Source organism: Pan troglodytes, chromosome 9 (assembly GCF_028858775.2).
Source record: "Pan troglodytes isolate AG18354 chromosome 9, NHGRI_mPanTro3-v2.0_pri, whole genome shotgun sequence".
Taxonomy (NCBI): domain Eukaryota; kingdom Metazoa; phylum Chordata; class Mammalia; order Primates; family Hominidae; genus Pan; species Pan troglodytes.
Window position 1 is genome coordinate 65,972,497 of NC_072407.2, and position 20,393 is coordinate 65,992,889.

A 20,393-nucleotide genomic window follows, 5' to 3' on the forward strand; every position below is an offset into this window, starting at 1 on the left:
TATACCTATGTACCCATGAAAATAAAATTTTTTTTAATTTAAAGAAAAAAAGCAACCAGACAAAAAAGACAGATTAGGTACAAAAGAACAAAAATAAGAATAACAGTGTATTTCTTGTCAGAAACAATATCAGCAGACTGGGCACAGTGGCTCATGCTTATAATCCCAGCACTTTGGGAAACAGAGGCAGGTGAATAACCTGAGGTCAGGAGTGCAAGACCAGCCTGACCAATATGGCGAAACCCCGTCTCTACTAAAAATACAAAAATTAGCCAGGCGTGGTGGTGCGCGCCTGTAGTCCCAGCTACTCGGAAGGCTGAGACAGGAGAATTGCTTGAACCCGGGAGGCAGAGGTTGAAGTGAGCCGAGATCGCACCACTGCACTCCAGCCTGAGAAACAGAGTGAGACTCCCTCTCAGAAAAAAAAAAAAAAAGAAAAGAAACAATGTCAGCAAAAAGGCAAAGGGGCAACACCTTTGAAGTACTGAGAAAAATACGTTGGCCTAGAACTCTACACTAAGAGTAAATATTTTCCAAAACAAAGGCAAAATAAAGATTTTTCAGATATATGAAAGCTAAAAGAATTCAGTACCAACACTCCAGCACTTCAAAATATCAAAGGTGGCCAGGTGTGGTGGCTCACCCCTGTAATCCCAGCACTTTGGGAGGCTGAGACAGGCGGATCACGAGGTCAGGAGTTCCAGACCAGCCTGGCCAACATTGTGAAACCCTGTCTCTACTAAAAATACAAAAATTGTCCGGGCATGGTGGTGTGCACCTGTAGTCCCAGCTAATGAGGAGGCTGAGGCAGGAGAATTGCTTGAACCTGGGAGGCGGAGACTGTAGGGACCAAGATGGTGCCACTGCACTCCAGCCTGAGCAGAGTGAGACTACATCTCAAAAAAAAAAAAAAAAGGACAAACAGGTGTGAAGGCATGCTTATAGGATTGGGCTAAAAACAGAAGTAATGGATGAAAGTCTGTATAAGAAACACATGACTTAACCCTCCCGATCCTTACAAAGAAATCTGTGGAGAGGCTCTATGCCCATAGCTTACAAGGCATAGATGAGACTGGGGCTAAGAAGCCCTACTGATAGCTAGGGGACAGTGAATGCCCACCTTCTGAACAGTGAGATCCCCAATGCCATTTCCCTGCTCAACTCCCAGAACAACAACAGCCAGGTCTGTGCCACCCATACAGGAGTAAGGAAGTAAAGAACAGAAGTGGTAACACATAAGAGCATCAGCCTCTGGGAAGTGAAAACTGGGTAGAGAGGAGAATAACACACATGACAGCTGCTTTCTGTTAGAAGCCTTACAGTAGTACCTGACCTTTTAAACTATATTCATGCATTTTATTTAAGAATCTTAAAAACAATCAATATGTATTAATTTTAAATCATTCACTTTGATAAAAAGTTGTTTTCACATCTTCCTTCCTTTTATTGAAAAAAAATTTCAGAAAATAACAGTTCATAAAAGACACAAACAAATCAACAGGTATATACCAGTGGAAAACACAATATGAAACTAAAAATGCCATTGGCTTTTTTTTTTTTTTTTTGAGACGGAGTCTCGTACTGTCGCCCGAGCTGGAGGACAGTGGTGTGATCTCGGCTCACTGCAACCTCTGCCTCCCGGGTTCAAGCGTTTCTCCTGCCTCAGCCTCCCAAGTAGCTGGGATTACAGGCGCCCACCACCACACCCAGCTAATTTTTTGTATTTTTAGTAGAGACAGGGTTTCACTATGTTGGCCAGGCTGGTCTCAAACTCCTGACCTTGTGATCTGCCCACCCTGGCCTCCCAAAGTGTTGGTATTACAGACGTGAGCCACAGCACCCGGCTGCCACTGGCTTCTTTAATTGGTTAAGAGCACAAAATGTAACAGGCAGAAGGTCTGTTTCAAACAAATTAAAAAGCTATGTGTTTTTTAAATTCTCCCCAAGTTGGATATACACACACCCACAAAAATAGTGTGTGAAGGAAAGCTGTCATACACAGTAAGTTGTATCCTGAATTATTCAAGGAAACACATGTTGAAATAGGAATTAACAGAGTCAGCAACAGATTAATATTTTTTAACTGAATCTAAAAATGCTACATAGCCCTAAGGAATACTACATAAAGTACTGCTAGGTACAAACAAAAAAGTCTGTATAGCTTTTAGCAAAAATGTTTTTCCAGAAAAGAAAATTAAAATAATGCAATCAGCAGACCAAGGAGACTACAGCTAGACATCAGAGCTACAACTTCGCATATCTGTGTCAGAAAATCCTATTTATCCACAACAGACTAAAATTTCAGGACAAAACAGGGACTTTTTAACTTTTCTTACTTTACCCATTTTAAATTCTTTGATAAAAGGTTTTTAATTGGGTTAACACAGTACATGCTGAAGTTCATATTTTGTTGTTGTTGTTGTTAATCTGTAAGGTCATTTTCATCCTTACCTTCTTCCCACCTGGCTTCTCCACAGTGAAAACTTCACTCCAGATCTGAATCCCAGTGGTTTCTGGATCAGATCCCCCTCTCCAGGAAAATCCTGTTAACGGTTCTTCTGGGTCACCCAACCAATTTGAATGGCCACTTTCCTTCTACAGAAATAAGAAATTTCCATTAAATCTTAAATTAAAAATTTTATGCATCAAGGATAATCTATGAGCTTATTTCGCTTTTTTGGACATTAAAGTCTCACTTTTTACTTGAAATAAAATAATTCTATCTTACCTGAGAATATAAGTATCGTAGCATAAAATCCAGAATGAAGGACTTGCCCTTTCGGAAGGCACCAGCCACTGAAACCACCACCACATCAAGATCTCGGATGTGGTCCTGCAAGAGGATGCTGGCCAAGGCTTTCTCATCTAGCTCAAAGGAATGTTGATCTTTCTGAACCAAAACAACCTGCACTGGACCAGGCTTGCTGCTCTCCATGGCATCACCTATGTTCATGCAGAGAAAAAAAAATCAGTGTCAAATATTTAAAATATGTTTTTGAATATAGGGAAAACAAAAACTTCTTAAACAGGGGACAGGGCCAGGCTCAATGGCTCATGCCTATAATCACAGCACTTTGGGAAACCAAAGCAGAAAGATTACTTGAGGCCAGGAGTTTCAGACTAGCCTGGGAAACAGTGAAACCCAGCGCTATGAAATTTAAAAAATTAGCCAGATGTAGTGGTGTATACCTGTAGTCCTAGCTACTTGGGAGGCTGAGGCAGGAAGACTGCTTGAGCCCAGGGGTTTGAGGTTGCAGTGAGCTATGACCACACCACTGTACTCCAACCTGGGTGACAAAACTAAACAAAACAAAAAACGGACACAAAAATACTAACCATAAAAGGGCAGGGCACAGTGGTTCGCCCCTGTAATCCCAGCACTTTGGGAAGCCGAGGTGGGTGGATCACTTGAGGTCAGGAGTTCAAGACCAGCCTGGCCAACATGACGAAACCTCATCTCTACCAACAAATACAAAAATTAGCTGGGTGTGGTGGCGCGCACCTGTAAGTCCTAGCTACTCGGGAGGCTGAGGCACGAGAATAACTTGAAACTGGGAGGCAGAGGTTGCAGTGAGCCGAGATCATGCCATTGCACTCCCACCTGGGTGACAGATAAGACCCTGTCTCAAGTTAATGGGTGCAGCACACCAGCATGGAACATGTATACATATGTAACTAACCTGCACATTGTGCACATGTACCCTAAAACTTAAAGTATAATAATAATAAAAAATAAATAAATAAAATAAAATGTTGTTAAAAAAAAAAGACCCTGTCTCAAAGAAAAAAAGTACTAACCATAAAAGAAAATAAAATGACAACACAGACTTCATTAAAATTAAAAATTTTGTTCACTTAAAGACTTCAATAAGTAAAAATGCAAGCCATGGGCTAGGGAAGAGTATTCACAATATCTGTTTCCAAAGGACCCACATCCAGCATCAACATAGCAATCCATAAGAAAAAAATAACAGGCACTTTGTAAGAAAAAGATATACAAATCCTATTAAAAGGTACTTCCATATCATTACTTAACAGGGAAATCTAAATTAAAACCACAATAAGATACCACTACCTGCCCATCAGAATGGCTAAAATTTAAAGACTGACAATATCAACTGTGGGACAGGGTATGAAGCAACCGCAATTCTCACACATTCTGATAGGAGCACAAAATACTAAAGCCACTTCAAAAAACTGTTTGGCAGTATCTACAAAAATTAAATATATCTGTGATCCAGCAATTCTACTCCTAGGTACACACCTAAGAGAAATGAATGCCTATGTCCACCAAAAAACATATATACAAGAATGTTGAGCTGGGCGTGGTGGCTCGCACATATAGTCCCAGCTACTTGGAGAGCTGAGGCAGGAGGATTACTTGGGCCCAGGAGTTCAAGACCAACCTGGACAATATTGCAAGACTCTATCTCAAAAACAGAAAGTTCATTATCAGCTTTACTCAAAACAGTCCAAAAGTGGAAATAAAACAATGTCTATCAATAATAGTGTTTGCCACTGCTAAGCTTTATTTAGATATATATATACACATATATATATATTATTTAATCCTCAGAACAACTCTTTGATGTAAATAATACTGCTCCATTTTAAGAAGAAGGAAATGGCCAGGCTCAGTGGCTCACATTTACAATCTCAGCACTTTGGGAGGCCAAGGCAGGCTGATCACTTGAGGTCAGGAGTTCAAAACCAGCCTGGCCAACATGGTAAAGCCCCGTCTCTATAAAAATACAAAAAAAAAAAAAAAAAAAATTAGCCAGGCGTGGTGACGCACACCTGTGGTCCCAGCTACTGAAGAGGCTGAGGGAGAAGAATTGCTTGAACCAGGAGGCAGAAGCTGCAGTGAGCCGTGATCGCGCCACTGCACTCCAGCCTGGGTGGCAGAGTGAGACTTGGTCTCAAAAAAAAAAAAAGAAGGAAATGAAGGCTTATGAAGGTTCAGCATATTGCCCAACAGGTCCTAGATATAAGCTCAAAAAGATCTTTAGGTGGTTGTATTTTGCATATCACTAGTAATAACTCAAAAAGTTTTAGAAGCAATTAATTCTATAGTTCAAAATTAAGCACTAACTATATTATACTTTCCTTACCAGAGTTTCCCTACCAAAGCACAAAGATAATTAATTAATTTGAAATTCAGGCCAGGCACAGCATCCACGCCTGTAATCCTAGCACTTAGAGAAGCTGAGATGGCAGGATTGCTTGAGGCCAGGAGTTCAAGACCAACTTGGCCAATATAGCGAGAGACTGTCTTAAAGAGAAGAGAAGAGAAGGCAAGGGGCCGGGCGTGCTGGCTCACCTGCGCAATCCCAGCACTTTGGGAGGCCGAGGCGGGCAGATCACCTGAGGTTGTGAGTTCCAGACCAGCCTGACCAACATGGAGAAACCCCATCTCTACTAAAAATACAAAATTAGCCGGGTGTGGTGGCACGTGCTTGTAATCCCAGCTACTTAGGAGGCTGAGGCAGGAGAATCGCTTGAACCCAGTAGGTGGAGGTTGTGGTGAGCCGAGATTGCACCACTGCACTCCAGCCTGGGCGAAAGAGTGACACTCCGTCTCAAAAAAAAAAAGTGAAAAGAAAGCAAGAAGGAAATTCATTCAGGCTAGACGTGGTGGCTCACACCTGTAATCCCAGCACTTTGGGGGCCAAGGCAGGCGTGTCAGCTGAGGTCAGGAGTTCCAGACCACCCTGGTCCAACATGGTGAAACTCCATCTCTACTAAAAATACAAAAATTAGCCAAGCGTGGTGGTGGGTGCCTGTAATCCCAGCTACTCCAGAGGCTGAGGCAGGAGAATTACTTGAACCTGCACGGTGGAGGCTGCAGTGAGCCAAGACCGTGCCACTGCACTCCAGCCTAGATTTCAGAGCAAGACTCTATCTCAAAAAAAAAGAAAGAAAGAAAGAAAGAAATTCAGAGCCACTTAGTAGCTGTGGACTTATGGGAAGTTCACAAAAAACTACCAGTGGGGCGTAAGGAATGAATAAAGAACTATTTCCCTAAGAGTATGTGTCACTGGTATTAAAGATGTTTCTAGGTAGTTAAAAGGACATAGTAATTTTAATAATTATGCATGTTAATGTATACTTTAAAACAACAAATCTGTATTTTGATAAATTATTCTTTAGAAGGATGCTAAGTTTAAGAAGTCTGTTTATTTATTTAAGACAAGGTCTGGCTCTATAACTCAGGCTGGAGTGCAGTGGCACGATCTTGCCTCACTGCAACCTCCGCTTCTCCGGCCCAAGTCATCCTCCCACCTCAGCCTCCCAAGTAGCTGGGACTACAGGCATTCATCACCACACCCAGCTAATTTTTGTATTTTTGGAGAGACAGTGTTTCACCATGTTGCCCAGGCCCGTCTTGAACTCCTGAGCTCAAATGATCCACTCGTCTCAACCTCCCAAAGTGTTGGGATTACAGCGACACCGTACCTAGCCAAGAAGTCAATTTAAAGTCGACTTAAGGAGACATATTAAGTAAAGCTTAGTACTGACAGGCAGACATGGCCAAAATCACAGCGACACAGTACCCAGCCAAGAAGTCAATTTAAAGTAGACTTAAGGAGACATAGTAAGTAAAGCTTAGTACTGACAGGCAGACATGGCCAAAATCACAAAGATGGTTCCAAAATGACTTTGTCTAACCAGCACTGAAGGCTACACGATCATGGCAGGCAAAGCAGACAAAACAGTTTGACTGCAAGACTCTCTCCCCTTCAAGCTACTGGAATTGCTGCTCACTTTTTACATTTATAGTATCAGATAGCAACAGAAGGGTTCTTCGCACTTTTTTTTTTTTGGAGACAGTATTTTGCTCTGGCACACAGGCTGGAATGCAGTGGTGCAATCCTAGCTTACCGCAGCCTCAAACTCCTGGGTTCAAGCAATCCTCCCACCTCAGCCACCAGAGTAGCTGGCAGTACAGGTGTGTGCCACCATGCCTGGCTAATTTTTTAATTTTTTTGTAGAGATAGGGGTCTCATTATGTGGCCCACATTAGTCTCAAACTCCTGGGCTCTAGTGATCCTCTCACCTCAGCCTCCCAGAATGCTGGGATGATAGGCCACTGTGAATGTGGATGATAGCCACTGTGGCTGGCTTCTTCCTACTTTTTAAGTTTTTGCAGACTATTGGAAAACAAGTTATAAATATAGGTTAAATGTCATGCTATCATTGTAATCAATGTATACTAATACTTTTCTTTCCTGTTATTGCCTGGATTAAAAAGGAAACACTTCTGTGAATAATCTCTTAGGGTTCTTATTGCCCCAGCGGCAGGTAAATCCAAGATCCAAAGACCTTCAGTCTTTCATACAAAGAACTAATGAGAAGAATTTATTCAGACTTCAGGGATAAGCCACAGTGTTAAGTACTGTGTAGCACTCAAAGAAATACAAAACAAAGTCTCGATTGTGGCAGAGATGTCTGGTTGTTCCCCCAATATTAATTTCTCCCTCCTGCTATATAATAGATTTTTAGCTGGACATACAACTGCCCAGAAGAAACACATTTCCAACCCAAATTTATAGCTAGGATATGACCAGGTGGTCATATCCTGATCTGGACACAACTTCCAGATCAGGCATTTTCCCCCTGCTTGCTGGCTAGATGTAAAAGTGGGAGTGAATCATCTTGGGCCAGGCATATGAGGGCAACACCCCAGGAATGCTGGAGAAACAAGAGAGGTCAGATTTCATATAGCAGAACTGCCATATTGGATCACTTCTGTGTGAAAGAAAAATAAATGTCTACCTTGCTTAAATCACTTATTTGGAGGCTCCATCAAATACAGCCAAGCCTAGCAGCCAACACAACAGTCTTCCAGGACTTTACAATTAAGTTCATCATACCAGATCTTTTTGTTTTATCTATTTCACTATTAAAAGTTTACTGAGCGAGGCCAGCCATGGTGGCCCATGCCTGTAATCCCAGCACCTTGGGAGGCCAAGGCAGGCAGGTCACTTGAGGTCAGGAGTTCGAGACCACCCTGGCCAACATGGTGAAACCCCATCTCTACCAAAAATATAAAAAATTAGCTGGGCGTGGTGGTAGGCACCTGTAATCCCAGCTACTCGGGAGACTGAAGCAGGAGAATCGCTTGAACCCGGGAGGCAGAGGTTGCTGTGAGCCAACATTGCGCCACTGCACTCTAGCCTGGGCAACAGAGCGAAACTCTGTCTTTAAAAAAAAAAAAAAAAAAAGCGTACTGAGCAATGTGAATGTAATAAGCAATATCAATGTAATGACACACAGCACATACAATAAGCTATTGTTTTTTTTTGTTTTTTTTTTTTTGAGACGGAGTCTCGCTCTGTTGCCCAGGCTGGAGTGCAGTGGCACGATCTTGGCTCAGTGCAACCTCCGCCTCCCGGGTTCAAGCGACTCCTCTGCCTCAGCCTCCCGAGCAGCTGGGACCACAGGCATGCACCTCCATGTCTGGCTAATTTTTGTATTTTTAGTAGATACAAGGTTTCACCATATTGGCCAGGCTGGTCTCGAACTCCTAACCCTGTGATCCACCTGCCTCAGCCTCCCAAAGTGCTGGGATTACAGGCGTGAGCCACCGCACCCGGCCAATAAACTATTGTAAAATGAATGAATGACATGTACCATAATGTAGTTGAAGGCTACAACCCAAAGGATGCAAGTGGCATTGTCAGAGCAGTAGACATGGAAGATAAAGTTACGTGGTTACAAGATGGGGTAATCCAATGATAAGAATGTATACAGTTGAGACTGGGCATGGGGGCTCATGCCTGTCAATCCCAACACTGGAAGGCCAAGGTGGGCGGATCACCTGAAGTCGGGAGTTCAAGACCATCCTGACCAACATGGAGAAACTCTGTCTCTACTAAAAATACAAAATTAGCTGGGCGTGGTGGCACATGCCTGTAATCCCAGCTACTCGGGAGGCTGAGGCAGGAGAATCGCTTGAACCCCGGGAGGCGGAGGTTGCGGTGAGCTGAGATTAAGCCATTGCACTCCAGCCTGGGTGACAGAGTGAGACTCCATCTCAAAAAAAAAAAAAAAAGAAGAATGTATACAGTTGTGTACAGTGAACTACACTTCAAGAGAAGCTGAAGACTACTGAGGACAGCTATGGGGGAAAAGTCCTTACTCATCTCTTCCTCTCTCTGTAGCACGGTACCCAAGAACAAAGGAAGGGAACCAGGCTCTGTTTAGTTGGAAGAGCTGGGGTGATTCTGCATTTCTCTTCACACCAGTAATATAAGCATGATTATCAACACCCACCAGATTAAAAAAGATCTTGTTGGCCAGGCATGGGAGGTCTCGCCTATAATCCTAGCACTTTTGGGAGGTTGAGGCAGGCAGATCACCTGAGATCAGGAGTTCGAGACCAGCCTGGGCAACACAGCGAAACCCCATCTCTACTAAAAATATGAAAATTAACCAGGCTTGGTGGTAACGCGCCTGTAATCCCAGCTACTTGGTATCACTTGAACCTGGGAGGCAGAGGTTGCAGTAAGTCAACCACTGCACTACAATCAGGACAACAGAGCAAGACCCTGTCTCAAAAAAAAAAAAAAAAAAAATGTTGTTCACTGACAGTGATCCTTGGGTTTGGGCTTATGTAAGGGAAGAATTATTTTGAGCTGTACACACCACCAATAATGCAAGTTAAATGGAGCTGCTTATGTATTACACCTTTTTTAAGACTGGGTCTCACTCTGTTGCACAGGCTAGAGGTGCGGTGGTGCAATCATGGTTCACTGCAGCCTCGACCTACCGGGCTCAGGCAATCCTCCCACCTCAGCCTCCCAGTATCATCTCACTGCAACCTCTGCCTCCTGGGTTCAAGCAATTCTCCTGCCTCAGCCTCCTGAGTAGCTGGGATTACAGGTACCCACCACCATGCCTAATTTTTGTATTTTTAGTAGAGGTGGCGTTTCACCACCTTGGCCAGGCTGGTCTCGAACTCCTGACCTCAGGTGATCCACCCGCCTCAGCCTCCCAAAGTACTGGGATTACAGGCGTGAGCCACCACGCCCGGCCTACCCTCTATTTGGATGATACAACTTCACAGATCTCTAACTTGCATTTAGTCTAAATGTACACTGCCTAAGGGACAGATTCACCTGCTTACTCTCAGAAGTAACCTGTGGAAATATACGAATTTAGGACTCAAAACACAAGTTCCTGTTCCAGCCCTACCACTAACAACCTGTGTGATCCTTGGCATGTCTAGTTTTCAGTTTCATCACTAAAATGGGTCAAGTGCTAACTGGGTGCGGTGGCTCATGCATGTAATCCCAGCACTTTGGGAGGCCAAAGGGGGTGGATCGCACACCGTGCGATCAAGTGATCTATCCACCTCAGACTCTCAAAGTGCTGGGATTACAGGCATGAGCCACCGTGCCCGGTCCACTTGTCAGGAATCTTAAACTCTGGAGATCTAGTCTCCGGGGAGGGTACTAAAAATATCTGTAAGTGGCAACTTTACATGCCTTGTCCCTTTAGAGAAGCAATTATTTTCCAAGGTCTAATTCTGCATACTGCAACAACAGTTAATGCTGTATTACATTACTTACATGAATATGGATAACGTGATATTTTTGCACAGACACAAAGCTACAGCTGGACCACTGTTACATCTGTCATTCATATGTATTTATGTGAATTTACAACCTATGTTTAAAATTCCATAAATAAACAATTCGTAAGTCTTAAGATTGCAATGCAGTTCTTAGTAACATGATGAAATCTTGTGCTATCCTGCCTGGGACATGAATCATTCCTTTTTCCAGAGTATCCACACTTTATACACTACCATGCCCATTAGTTATTTAGTAGCCTTCTCACTGATCAACGTAGTGTATACAGGGCTCAGTGCTATCAGCAGTTTCAGGCATCCACTGGGGGCCTTACAATATATGCCCCTCAGATAATGGGGACTACTTCATTGCTGTAAATAGCTCATGATAATATTCTATCACTCATCAATTCAAGTATGTAGAAAATGCTGAAAATCTTTGTATAATTAGAAAGCATTTTTTTTTTTTTTTGAGACACATTCTTGCTCTGTCGCCCAGGCTGGTGAGCAGTGGCGTCATTCCTGCTCACTGCAACCTCCACCTCCCAGGTTCAAGTGATTCTCCCACCTCAGCCTCCCAAGAGTTTAGGATTCCTGAGAAGTGGGCCGGGTGCAATGGCTCACGCCTGTAATCCCACCACTTTGGGAGGCCAAGAGTTTGAGACCAGCCTGACCCATATGGTGGAACCCTGACTCTACTAAAAATTCAAAAAAATTGGCCAGGCGTGGTGGTGCATGACTGCAGTCCCAGCTACTCGGGAGGCTGAAGCAGGAGAATCACTTGAACTTGGGAGATGGAGGCTGCAGTGAGCTGAGATCGCGCCATTGCACTCCAGCCTGGGTGACAGAGCGAGACTCTGTATCAAAAAAAAAAAAAAAAAAAGACAGTGTAGACTAGGGTTTCTCAACCTCAGCACTACTGACATATTGACATTGGGGCTGCACAACTGTTGTGGGGGGCTATCCTACGCACTACAGGCTATTGAGCAGCATCCCTGGCCTCTACCCACTAGATACCAGTAACACTCCCCACAACAGGTTCTAACACCCAAAAAATGTCTCCAGTCATTGCTAAATGCTCCAGGGGCAGGAAGAGGCAATATTACCATAGGTTAAGAACCACTGAGTAGAGTCAGCCTTGGTGCTCATCCTTACCATTCAAAGAGTTCTGAAAACAAAGTAACCAGTCACAGAAACACTTTGCTGAGTAGATTCATGTATGACTCAGGGTAAAGTTATGACCTGAGTTTTCCAGTCTCCTTATAAAATATCATATTCTCCAAAGGGCAAGAGCAACACACCCAAAACAGAGGCATACCATTTTCATGCCTTGTTCTTGCTGGCAGTCTTTAAGGTTTCTAACTGACAAAGCCAGAGAAAACATCATCACAGGCAAGAGTAAGTATACTAAGACCTTAGCCAACTCTAGAACTGCTGGGTGTGGTTCCTTCTGGTGGTGGAGGGGTGGGTGCTTTTATATACCGTTTTGTCTTAAGGCAGTGATTGTGCCAGTAGATACACTGCAATACGCTTAAGGCTGTTTCGGTGAAAATACTATTTAAATCTAATTAACCAGAATACTGGGCAAATTTTATATTTGTCTGTTGTAGAAAATCTTTTTGCCATAGCACAGAAGGCTGAACAAAACCATATTTTTTGTTGTTGACTAAGGATTGTGTAATGCTTCATAGGTTTACAAAAATTATCTATGACTAAATGGTACTGAAGATTCAGAAAATCCAAGGAGAGGGCTGAATCTGAAAATGATGCCAGGCTATATCACAAGTGGAGGAAAAAAACCTTTTTAATGGAATGACCTCAGTAACACTTTTGTATCTCTTTCCTAAGAATAAGAATGCCACCAAAGGTTTTAATTAGCTGTGTTCCTTTTTTTTTTTTTTTTTTTGAGACAAGGTCTCACTCTGTTGCCTAGGCTGGAGTGCAGTGGCAAGAACAAGGCTCACTGCAGAAAAAAGAAAAGAAAAAAAAAAAAAAAGGCTCACTGCAGCCAACTTCCTGGGCTCACTCCATCCTCTCACCTCAGCCTCCTGAGTAGCCAGAACTACAGGCCTGCAACACCACGTTGGCTAACTTTTTTTTAATTTTTTTTTGGGGGGGGGGGGCGTCTCACCATGTTGGCCAGGCTAGTCTTGAACTCCTGACCTTAAGTGATCCACCTGCCTCAGCCTCCCAAAATGCTGGGATTACAGGAGTAAACCACAGCTCCCGGCCAAGTAAGGATTTCCTAATTAGCGCCTACTATACCAGGAAAGCCTGTCTTCTAATCTGTTAACATACTTCAGCTGTGAAATATATCTAAGGTGTTCTGACAATCGAAATACCACGCAACTGGGCCAGGCGCGGTGGCTCACACCTGCAATCCCAGCACTTTGGGAGGCCGAGCTGGGCGGATCACCTGAGGTCAGGAGTTCAAGATCAGCCTGGCAAACATGGTGAAACCCCGTCTCTACTAAAAATACAAAAATTACCCGGGCGCGGTGGTGGGCGCCTGTAATCCCAGCTACCTGGGAGGCTGTGGCAGGAGAATCGCTTGAACCTGGGAGGCGGAGGTTGCAGTGAGCAGAGATCGCGCCATTGCACTCCACCCTGGGCGAGAGAGCAAGACTCCTTCTCACCAGAAGAAAAAAAAAGAAAAGAAAGAGAAAATTAAGCTAGTACACAACACCACATCTATCCCGTTACTTCTATTTCATGAATTCTACTACAATGAGGTAGTAAACTGTAGCTAATAAAATAATGGGCCGGGCACGATGGCTCACGCCTGTAATCCCAGTACTTGGGAGGCCGAGGAGGGTGGTTCACCTGAGGTCAGGAGTTCGAGACCAGCCTGGCCAACGTGGTGAAACCCCGTTTCTACTAAAAATACAAAAAATTAGCTGGGCCTGGTGGCGGATGTCTATAATCCCAGCTACTCGGGAGGCTGACGCAGGAGAATCGCTTGAACCCAGGAGGCGGAGGGTGCAGTGAGCTGAGACTGCGCCACTGTACTCCAGTTTAGGTAGCAAAAACGAAACTCCGTCTCAAAAAAAAATAGCCGCGCATGGTGGAGAGCGCCTGTAATCCCAGCTACCCGGGAGGATGAGGCAGGAGAATTGCTTGAACCCAGGAAGCGGAGGTTGCAATCAGCCGAGATCGCGCCATTGCACTCCAGCCTGGGTGACCAGAGCAAAACTCCGTCTCAAAAAATAATAATAAAACAATGTGCTGGACTACTGCAATACTGAGATCCTTCTCAGCCAAGTGTTTACAGGTGTTAGAGCGGCAACAGGAATTTCTGGAGTACAAGCTAATCTCTGTGGGAATGGAAAAAAAAAGCACTAATTTGAATTTCAGTACCTATGTTGCAATGCTAAATTCTTGACAGGGATTAGTACTCCGTAGGTTATGCTTCTTAAATCTCCAAAAGTAAGCCAATATGTGAAATCGTACATTTTTGGTCCGTTATTCCAAGACTGACAAAACGTTCCATTGCTTCGTATTTGAATTTGAGAACTGAGACTCATTTAAAAATTCTTCACTGTTCTTTTCCTTTTTGCCCTTCGATTTCGCAAGTGAAACGGTCATTTCAACAGCACACACATTACACTAGAATAAAGCCAAGTAAAATGACAGACTAAATCAGATCCGTGAATACACGGTGACTCCTTATTTGGTTTTTACTTAATACTTTCACTATGTTTCATGTCTTCGGGAAAGCAAAAGAACAACGAACTGTGCCAAAAGCACTAACTTACGAAAAACCAATTTAGACCAATTCTTTACGGCGTTAAGTATGGGTTGAAAACCAACTTTCCTAATACTTGTGGTCAGTGCCTCAAGGTCGTTAGGATAAAAATAAAGCTTCCAAGACACTTCGCAGCCTTCCAGCACTTCCAGAAAGGCCAAATAAACCAGCATTCACCTTCCCGCTCCATCCGGGCCCCGATTTTCCGACCCGAGAGGGCGCTGAGTGCCCGGGCACGGAGGGGCAGCGCCCTGGAGCGCCCGGCTCTGCCCAGGGCGGGGCTCGGCGGGGCCGAAGCTCCGGACGCCGCCCACGGGGACCACCGGCCCTTGGGCCGCCCAGGGGCAGCTACAGCCCAGGGGAGGAGCTGGAGGAGCCCCCGGCGGCGCCAGGGCCCGAGCCCTGACGGCGGCCGCCCCCGGCCGAAAACTAAGGAAGGTGCCGCCCTCGCTGGACCAGCTGGGCCCGAAGAGGGGCCCCCCGCCACAAATTCGGAAACCGAGTGACCCCGGCGAGGGACGCACGGTCCCAGCCCCGGGACGAGGAAGGGCGGCGGCGCGGGCGGGGGTTCTTTTCAGAACTACAGCAGGGAGGGCGGCGGGGGTGGCCGCGGGGCGATCCGGGGAAAATCGGCGCCTCACCTGCTCCTCTTGAGGCAGCTGCTGCCACTCGCTGAGGGGACAACATGGAGCCTCCGCCTTCAAAGCAGAAGCAGTAGGGGTGCAGAGGAGAGGGACGGGTGGGGGCGGGAACGAACCGGGCCCTGGAAGCGGGAAACGGGCGGAGCCTGGGCTCTAGAAAAAACTAGCCAGAAGGTGGGGCACGCGGAGCCGCGACGGAGCGAGCGCAGCGCGGTCTGCGTGGCCCAACGGACAGCCCGAGGCGTGGCGAGCGCAGGACGAGGCTAGGCGAGGCTAGGCGAGGCGGGGCGGGAAAGCGCACGCGGCAGAATCCCGCCACCGCCCGCCGCGTGTGCGCGCCGCGTGTGCGCGAGGCGAGCCGCCGGGTACCTGTTGGCGGGGCGCTGGGTGCTACGTCCTTTGGGAATTGTAGTCCCGCGCTCACTGGGTCCCAGCCAGCGGTCCTCATACTGCGCACTCATCTGGGGCGGGGCTTGGCGTGGTTCTCCGACGACTGAACTACAACTCCCAGCAGGCTGTGCGGGAAGGGGCGGGCTGGCTCGGGTCCTCCTGCGAGCCGCGGCCGGCGCCTAACGTGCAGACCAGGCCCCAGGCCGAGGCTTTATCCTGGAACCCCCAGTGTGAGAGACAGCTTTGGTGTTTAACTAGGCTTGGGACCACAGATGGGCAGAAGAGAGGCCTCAACCCTGGATGGCATGAACGTCACTGGGTCTTTAATGATTTTGACTTCATAAGGGCAGGTGGCCGTGACTTCATTACCACCTTTATTGTCATCTGCCTATATTCCTGTCCCTGGCCATGGCTGATGCGCACCATCACCGCTCTGATAGCTAATGTAAGAAGTCCAGGCCGGGCGCCGTGCCTCACGCCTGTAATCCCAGCACTTTGGGAGGCCGAGGCGGGTGAATCACCTGAGGTCGTGGGCGTTCGAGACCAGCCTGACCAACATGGAGAAACCCCGTCTCTACTGAAAATACGAAATTAGCCAGGCGTAGTGGCGCACGCTTGTAATCCCAGCTAGTCCAGAGGCTGAACAGGAGAATCGCTTGAACCCAGGAGGCGGAGGTTGCAGTGAGCCGAGATCGCACCATTGCACACCAGCCTAGGCAACAGGAGCAAAACTCCATCAAAAAAAAAAAAAAAAAAAAACTTGCACGCACATCCCAGCATTCTCTGCTCCTTTTCCCTGCATTACTTTTCTCCAAAAGACTTCATACTACTTGGCCAGGCGCGGTGGCTCACGCCTGTAATCCCAGCACTTTGGGAGGCCGAGGTGGTTGGATCACCTGAGGTCGGGAGTTCGAGACCAGCCAGGCTAACATGGTGAAACCCCATCTCTTCTAAAAATACAAAAAATTAACCAGGCGTGGTGGCAGGCGCCTGTAATCCCAGCTACTCGGGAGGCTGAGGCAGGAGAGGTTGCATTGAGTGGAGATGGCACCACTGCACTCCAGCCTGGGAGAAAGAGCAAGACTCCATCTCAAAAAAAAAAAAAAAAAAAAAGACTTCCTGCTACTATCTGACTTATGTTTTACCTTTCATTGTGTTTGTCTCTTCCCACTGAATGTAAGTTCCAAACAGGAATTTTTGTCTGTTTTGTTTACTTGTATATCCCCAGTCCCTAAATACTGCTGGCAGATAATAGAGACTCAAATATCTATTGAATTAATGGATGAAGAAGATATATGTTACATCTAACACTGCTCACTCACTTTCTGGTTCCTTTAATATTAAATACCTAACTTTTACTATTGAACAAAATACCCTAGTTTATTTTAAGGGCTCCCCAGAGATTCACTGAAATCCAACTTCTCAGGAAGTGAACAGCAAATACTGATATATGTCTCAATATTACATCATCAAGGTATCAAGGTCAATGTTAGCACATCAGCATTGTAGCCCTTGTAGAAGCTTTTGGCATTTGGAACAAAACAGTACAAATTATAGGTGGACTTAAGGATTAGTCACAACTTAGAAAGCAACCCCTGTAAATGAGAAACATGTTTTGTGTTATTTCCTTCTCAAATATCCAGGGTCATCAAAACACTGGACATTGAAAGTGCCAAATATTGACGATACTGGTTACAGCCTGCCTTCAGCTATCTCACTCTGAATTGAGTCATGTGCTATGATCAGAGGTTGAGCTTTCCTTGAGGTTTTCCAGAAGTAGGTGACATGTAGACATATTTGAGTGGACAGACTACTGGCTTTGGGGTCAGACTTACCTGGCTCTGAGTTTTGGCTCTGATGTTCACTAGCTATGCAAACTTGGGTGAGTTACTTAACCTCTCTGAACCCATTTCATCATCTGCAAAATGATTTAAAGACCCACACGGTTGTTCTAGGCTAAGTGAGCTGTGTGTTTGGAAATGATGACTGCGTGGTTAGTGATCAAAATTGGTAATCAGCATATTCATTCTGGAAAAGCAAAATAAAGTCATAAATATTCAAGATACTCAAGTGGTTTACGAAACACAAAAATAGCAAAATTGTTTTCTGCAATGGCATCCACCATGACTCAGGTTCCAAAGCTTTCCAAAAATAGGGCATTTGTTATATGCCAGGTACCGTGATAGGCCATAATGCTGCATAAGACACATTCCTATCCTCCAGAGACTCGCAGTCCTGTGGGATAGACAGCCGAGGAAATATCATTCACTGTGACTGTACTGGGACACAGTTCAGCTTTCTGCCCTCTATGTGCAGGATCAGTATTTAAGCAACTTGGAAGGGACAAGTTGGAATACTACATCCCTGGGCATCATTTAAATTTCCATACCTTATTTTGCATGTGTGTAAAATGGGGTAATGATTTGGCATCTTCATTTGTAAAAAGAAAATAGCCAACCCCACTTGATAGGGTCTTATAAAGTTGAATATTAGGTCCTCAACATGGTAACATACTGAAAGCTTAAGACCTTGTCAGCTACTTCATTATTGGTATTTCAGCCAACAGCACAGCGGTCTAACTGGGAGGATCTCTTGAGCCCAGGAGTTCAAGACCAGTCTGGGGGCTGGGAGCGGTGGCTCACACCTGTAATCCCAACACTTTGGGAGGCCGAGGCAGGTGGATCACCTGAGGTCAGGAGTTGGAGACCAGCCTGGCCAACATGGTGAAATCCCGTCTGTACTAAAAATACAAAAAAGTAGCCAAGAGTGGTGGCAGGCACCTGTAATCCCAGCTACTCCAGAGGCTGAGGCAGGAGAATCTCTTGAACCCGGGAGGCAGTGGTTGCAGCGAGCTGAGATCCCGCCATTGCATCCAGCCTGGGCAATAAGAGCAAAATTCTGTCACAAACAAACAAACAAACAAAACGGTCTGGGCAACATAGGGAGATCCCATGTCTACCAAAAATAAACAAATAAATTAGCCAGGTATGGTGGGGTGCCTGTGGTCCCAGCTACTTGGGAGGCTGAGGTGGGAGGATTGCTTGAGCCTAGGAGGTAGAGGATGCAGTGAGCCATAATTGTAGCACTGCATTACAGCCTGAGCAACAGAGCAAACTCTACCTCCAAAAAAAGAAAGAAAGAAAGAAAGTGGGGGGCGGGGGACAGCACACAGTGGCTCATGCCTGTAATCCCAGCACTTTGGGAGTCTGAAGCATATGGATCACTTAAGGTCACAAGTTCAAGACCACCCTGGCCAACACAGTGAAACACTGTCTCTACTAAAAATACAAAAATTAGCCAGGCATGGTGGTGTATGCTTGTAATCCCAGCAACTTGGGAGGCCGAGGCAGGAGTATGGCTTGAACCCAGGAGGCAGAGGTTGCAGTGAGCCAAGATCATGCCATCACTGCATTCCAGCCTGGGTGACAGAGCGACTCCATTAAAAAAAAAAAAAAAAGGCAGTGGGGATGAGGATACAGATTTGCTATATTCACCTTTGCTTATGTTTGCCACAGGAATATCCTAATAGTGGCCGGGCTCGGTGGCTCACGCCTGTAATCCCAGCATTTTGGGAGGCCGAGGCAGGCAGATCACGAGGTCAGGAGATCGAGACCATCCTGGCTAACACAGTGAAACCCCGTCTCTACTAAAAATACAAAAAATTAGCTGGGCGTGGTGGCGGGCACCTGTAGTCCCAGCTACTTGGGAGGCTGAGGCAGGAGAATGGCGTGAACCCAGGAGGCAGAGCTTGCAGTGAGCTGAGATCGCACCATTGCACTCCAGCCTGGGCGACACAGCAAGACTCCATTTCAAAAAAAAAAAGAAGAGAAAATCCTAATAGTAGCTACCTATATGTGTGTAGAGGAGTGGAGGGAGTTAGTGATAAAACTTTACAATATATATATTCCTGAATATTTGTGTACGTATATATGAATGATCTGTGACTACATATTAAATTTTTTTTTTGAGATAGAGTTTCACTCTGTCGCCCAGGCTGGAGTGCAGTGGCGCAATCTTGGCTCACTGCAACTTTTGCCTCCCGGATTGAAGCGAGTCTCCTGCCTCAGCCTTCTGAGTAGCTGGGACAACAGGCATGTGCCACCAGGCTCGGCTAATTTTTTTGTATTTTTAGTAAAGACAGGGTTTCACGATGTTAGGCAGGCTGGTCTCCAACTCCTGACCTCAGGCAGTCTGGCTACCTCGGCATCCCAAAGTGCTGGGATTACAGGTGTGAGCCACTGTGCCCGCCCTTCAAATGTCTTAATTTAAAATATATAATTTTTAAAAATTTAAAAATAAAATAAAATATATAATTTTTTCTAAAAGTCAAGAAAATATAGGGTAATTAGATGGCTTAGAAGTTAAACTGGAAAATTATCTGTATAGGCCGAGTGCAGTGGCTCACGCCTGTAATCCCAGCACTTTGGGAGGCTGAGGTGGGCCAATCACCAGAGGTCAGGAGTTCAAGAACAGCCTGGCCAACATGGTGAAACTCCATCTCTAGTAAAAATATAAAAATTAGCTGGGCTTGGTAGCGTGCACCTGTAATCCTAGCCAGTGGGGAGGCTGATGCAGGAGAATCGCTTGCACTAAGGAGGCGGAGGTTGCAGTGAGCTGAGATCATGCCATTGCCCTCCAATGTGAGCGACAAGAGCAAAACTCCGTCTCGAAAATAAAGAAATTATCTGTATAAAATACCAGTCCTGGCCAGGAGTGGTGGCTCATGCCTGTAATCTCAGCACTTTGGGAGGCCAAGGCGGGTGGATCACCTGAGGTCAGGAGTTCGAGACCAGCCTGACCAACATGGAGAAACCCTGTCTCTACTAAAAATACAAAATTAGCCGGGTGTGGTGGCACATGCCTGTAGTCCCAGCTACTCCGGAGGCTGAGGCAGGAGAATCGCTTGAATCCGGGAGGCAGAGGTTGCAGTGAGCCAAGATCGCGCCATTGCACTCTAGCCTGGACAACAAGAGCAAAACTCCATCTCAAAAAAAAAAAAATACCAGTCCTTACTACGTACTCACACATGCACACAAAAATA

At 45.6% G+C, this 20,393-nt stretch overlaps 1 protein-coding gene across 8 annotated transcripts in view; it reads right to left on the reverse strand.

Annotated features, from left to right (window-relative positions):
- ATL3 (atlastin GTPase 3) overlaps positions 1-15,669 on the reverse strand; it is a 46,664-nt gene extending 30,995 nt beyond the window's left edge. For 2 of the 8 annotated variants that reach the window (XM_016919817.3, XM_016919816.3), the window contains exons 1-3: positions 15,332-15,669; positions 2,729-2,943; positions 2,452-2,595 (exon numbers count right to left, since the gene is read on the reverse strand). In XM_016919817.3, the coding sequence (XP_016775306.1) occupies positions 2,452-2,595; positions 2,729-2,943; positions 15,332-15,410 (438 nt within the window). In that variant the 5' untranslated portion in view covers positions 15,411-15,669. 8 annotated transcript variants of the gene reach the window in all.
- Between the last annotated feature and the right edge of the window lie 4,724 nt (positions 15,670-20,393).